Consider the following 3,621-nt stretch of genomic DNA (forward strand, 5'->3'; position numbering starts at 1 on the left):
AACTCGATTATCATTAATCGATTATTTTGGTCAATTAATCGATGCAAATAATCAAGCTCTTGAGAATAATTCGATCTGCGACATTTTTATAGTTTTAAAACAAGTTTAACTGTGTTCGGTTCGTCTGCAGTTGGCTTCTACGCACTAATCATATGTTAGTAGAGATTTGCATCACAAAGAGTAGAATCAAAAGTTTTTTTTAATTTCCGAATATAAATACTGTACATATTTGTTTTGTTTTCCAGATATTTTTTATTTGATCAGTTAAGGGATAGATTCAACGCAGTCATGAATGAACTCGTGCGTTACATGGTTTTTCTGAAAGATGAATATGTGTAACGTAGGTAACGATTTCTTGTTGGCTCCTCTTCACCAATTGTCAAAAATGATCAAAACAAAAAAAAATCTTGTCAGGGAACGAAGGTCGCTCCTAGTTCAGTGAAAAAATTGCGAAAGTATTTCAGTAAAGTGCATTGGTTTTACGTGTTCTTTTTTCTCACCAGATTCATCTAAGCCTTGCCAGTCCTGTATAGATACACCGTAGGATACCGTCACTACTGAACGTATGGAACCGCAAGTGTTTCATCCTTGTGATGAAGCGGTCATATCGACCAACGATGATGCCAGCAACTGCAAACGTTCCGCCGTCAAGATGGGCTACTGGAAGGACGAATACCTTGGATATTTCGTGCGCAGCCCCGATCGAAAGGCTCCCGAGATAAACCGGGGCTATTTTGCACGGGTCAAGGGTATCGAGATGTGCATCGAAAAGTTTTTCAAGGTAAACGCCGGTGTGGGAAATGCATCTGTCAGTGTTGATTGAGCTGGCATAAGGTATAATAATGTAGCCAGCTGAGTATTGTGAGCGTATAAATTAAAATAAATCAATCTACAAAAAATTGATGTATATGCTGGATTATGTTAATGTTAACTGCAAAGATAAAGTTCTTGTATTTTCGCAGAAAACCGGCGATAAGTGCCAAATCATTAACCTCGGCTGCGGTTTCGATACTTTATACTGGAGATTGCGTGAATCGGGCCACATGATAACCAACTTTGTGGAGCTAGATTTCCCAGCAGTAACATCACGCAAATGCTACCAGATCAAGCGTAACAAGATCCTATTAGAAAAGATTCACGTAGAAGGTTTGTAACTTTGGCCGGTAGAAACAGCAACCAAACTAACCAATTTTCATTGCAGACGGCGAAGTTCGACTGAGTCCGACCGATCTGCACTCCAGCAACTATCACATTGTCGGTGTCGACTTGCGAAATATTGACGAAGTGGCTATCAAAATGCAACAGTCTGAGGTGGATTTTAGCATCCCAACAATCTTCCTAGCCGAATGTGTGCTGGTGTACATTGAACCGCAAAATAGCAGCAACCTGCTGAAATGGTTTGCCTCCAACTTTCAGTCGGCCGTGTTTGTCAACTACGAGCAGGTTAATATGAACGACCGTTTCGGTGATGTTATGCTGAACAATTTAAGACAGCGAGGCTGCAGCTTGGCCGGGGTTGAATCCTGCCTTTCGCTAGATACGCAAATTTCCAGGTTTGTACATAGTCGATAAACTGTTATTAGTTTTAAGTCTAATTCTCGGGTTGGTAGGTTCTTGAATTGCAACTGGCACGGTGCACGTGCATGGGATATGGTGCAAATTTACAACAGCATCCCACCAGCCGAACGAGCTCGAATTGAACGAATCGAAATGCTGGATGAGGCCGAACTGCTGATGCAGTTGTTCCAGCATTACTGCATCTCAGTGGGTTGGATCGGAGACCTTTTCCAGGATATTGAAATCACGTGAGTGTACTGTTTTTAGGCTCCTAACATTTGAATACTAAACCGTCAATCATTTTTGCAGTGTTGAGAAACGGCTATCATCGTTGAATATTGACTAATCGAGCCGCGGGAAACTCGTTTTGACAGCGACAGGCAGAGATTATACTTATTTATTTCAAGCTAAAATTGTTTGATTAGCTCTATTTTGTTATTCTCTATTATTATTATGCACTTATAATGGAGTCAAAAGTCACTATTATTAATATCTATAAAAGTCTACCAAAACATTAAGCTGATTTCTCTTTCGGAATTGATCAATTACATAGTAATTGGATGTTTGGAATGGTTCACGTCTTAGTTTATTGCTTTAGAAATTATATCCTCGTTGAAAGTTGAGTTCAACTACGAGCCTAAAACTGCCGAAACCAAAACGTAGAGCGGCTAACGGTATGGCGTCGGTCAAAGAACCGCACACGAAATCGAATTTCAGACCTTTCAAATGTACTGTTTCTACTATTTATCAATGTAGTGTGATGTTTTACAAGAAACAAAATAAACGTATTCAATATAGCAACAACCATAGCCAAAAGCTCTCAACCTCGACCCTTTTCGAGACTGTCTTAACTGTAGCTAGAGTTAAACGAATTATTACATCTGCACATCTATGTATCTACGAAATAGAGTAGCATTTGCATCCTGTAGCTGATTGATAGATACATCACTTCTCGAACAAATATTGACACCACTGATTTCCAGAAACCTTGTTCATACATAGCAAAGCTTTTGTTTGAAGTTAATTAAAATCGTTTCGTTTATTTTGTAGTAATCTAAACAAATGCAGTACCGGCATGTAGGTATCGTCTTCAGTTTGTTCCAGTAATGGAAACAATTTCAGATGAACTGTTTTACCGAACCCAGTCAAATCCTTATTACTCGATTTATGAATAAAGAACAACATGTAGAAACTTTAGCTGGTGGTATTTATGCCTAAAATATCACATCACATGTAATAGTACACTGCACGCCGAATCAGAAGGATATATTATGTTTTTTGAAACAAAACGTTTTGAGCGACTTAGTGGAATGACATAGTTAAGATAGACATCATCCGTTTAATTTCACTGTTTTTTTAGAGTGGGTTGGACCACTGAAGGTGTAGAGTTAGATTCTCGGAAAGGCTCCCTGCTACTCTCTACAATGGCAAAATACGGCTTAAGATCAATTGTAGCGGGCCGGGATTCTGATTGTGACATTGAGGGTATATTTCAGATGTGGGGACGCGTTTGTTAGTGCTAAAGCGTTCCACTTAATCACCTGAGCGTTTTCTTATTTTCGATAAGGCGGGTATATGCGTGCGTGGGTTATCGTGTAGGGTTCGAGCGCTTGTATCTTAACATGATTGAAGGCGTGGGCGGTTGTATGTAGCGTGTTCCAATGTTATGTAACTTTGTGAACAGGGGCATCCAGATTCAAACGATTCATGATCGCGTGAGAATGCGCATTCGTTTAATCTCACTTGAAACCGTGATTATTATTTCGTATACGTCCTATAGGATAGGTGTGTGTGTCTGTCTGTGTGTGTGAATATGTTGGCGAGATCGCGGGCGTTAGTTTCCGTGAATGATCGCAATTGCATGTTTGCGTTTGAGACCAATGTTTTATTTTAACGTTGTGCTCGAGCGTTCGATCGCTTGAGGATTCGATCGTGTGGGCCGCGCGGTTTTGAGTAAACGGCTCAGATCTATAAGGGAGTTCTCCCATTTATTTATTTATTACTTTCTCTCATATCACTACTGTATCCGGCCATGGTGCCCTGAGACTTCTAACGGGTGATCAA

The 3,621-nt window shown here is 40.0% G+C and overlaps 1 protein-coding gene across 2 annotated transcripts; it reads left to right on the forward strand.

Moving 5' to 3' along the window:
- Positions 1-391: 391 nt before the first annotated feature.
- Positions 392-2,754, forward strand: LOC131678878 (leucine carboxyl methyltransferase 1-like). Of its 2 annotated transcripts, XM_058959296.1 has the most exons (6): positions 392-433; positions 504-781; positions 963-1,146; positions 1,202-1,553; positions 1,611-1,805; positions 1,867-2,754. In XM_058959296.1, exons 2-6 carry the CDS (start codon positions 566-568, stop codon positions 1,901-1,903), a joined length of 984 nt encoding a protein of 327 aa, XP_058815279.1. In that variant the 5' UTR covers positions 392-433; positions 504-565; the 3' UTR covers positions 1,904-2,754. The 2 variants fall into 2 exon arrangements, with proteins under 2 accessions (XP_058815279.1, XP_058815278.1); XM_058959295.1 differs by having other exon boundaries at positions 399-781.
- Positions 2,755-3,621: the final 867 nt, after the last annotated feature.

Source organism: Topomyia yanbarensis, chromosome 2 (assembly GCF_030247195.1).
Source record: "Topomyia yanbarensis strain Yona2022 chromosome 2, ASM3024719v1, whole genome shotgun sequence".
In the NCBI taxonomy this organism is placed as follows: Eukaryota; Metazoa; Arthropoda; class Insecta; order Diptera; family Culicidae; genus Topomyia; species Topomyia yanbarensis.

Bases quoted from the DNA above. Each gene is read 5' to 3' on its own strand.
- LOC131678878 (XM_058959296.1), top strand. From the start codon at position 566: ATGGAACCGCAAGTGTTTCATCCTTGTGATGAAGCGGTCATATCGACC. The intron at 782-962 runs GTAAACGCCGGT...GTATTTTCGCAG, and splicing joins GCATCGAAAAGTTTTTCAAG to AAAACCGGCGATAAGTGCCA. The intron at 1,554-1,610 runs GTTTGTACATAG...TCGGGTTGGTAG, and splicing joins CTAGATACGCAAATTTCCAG to GTTCTTGAATTGCAACTGGC.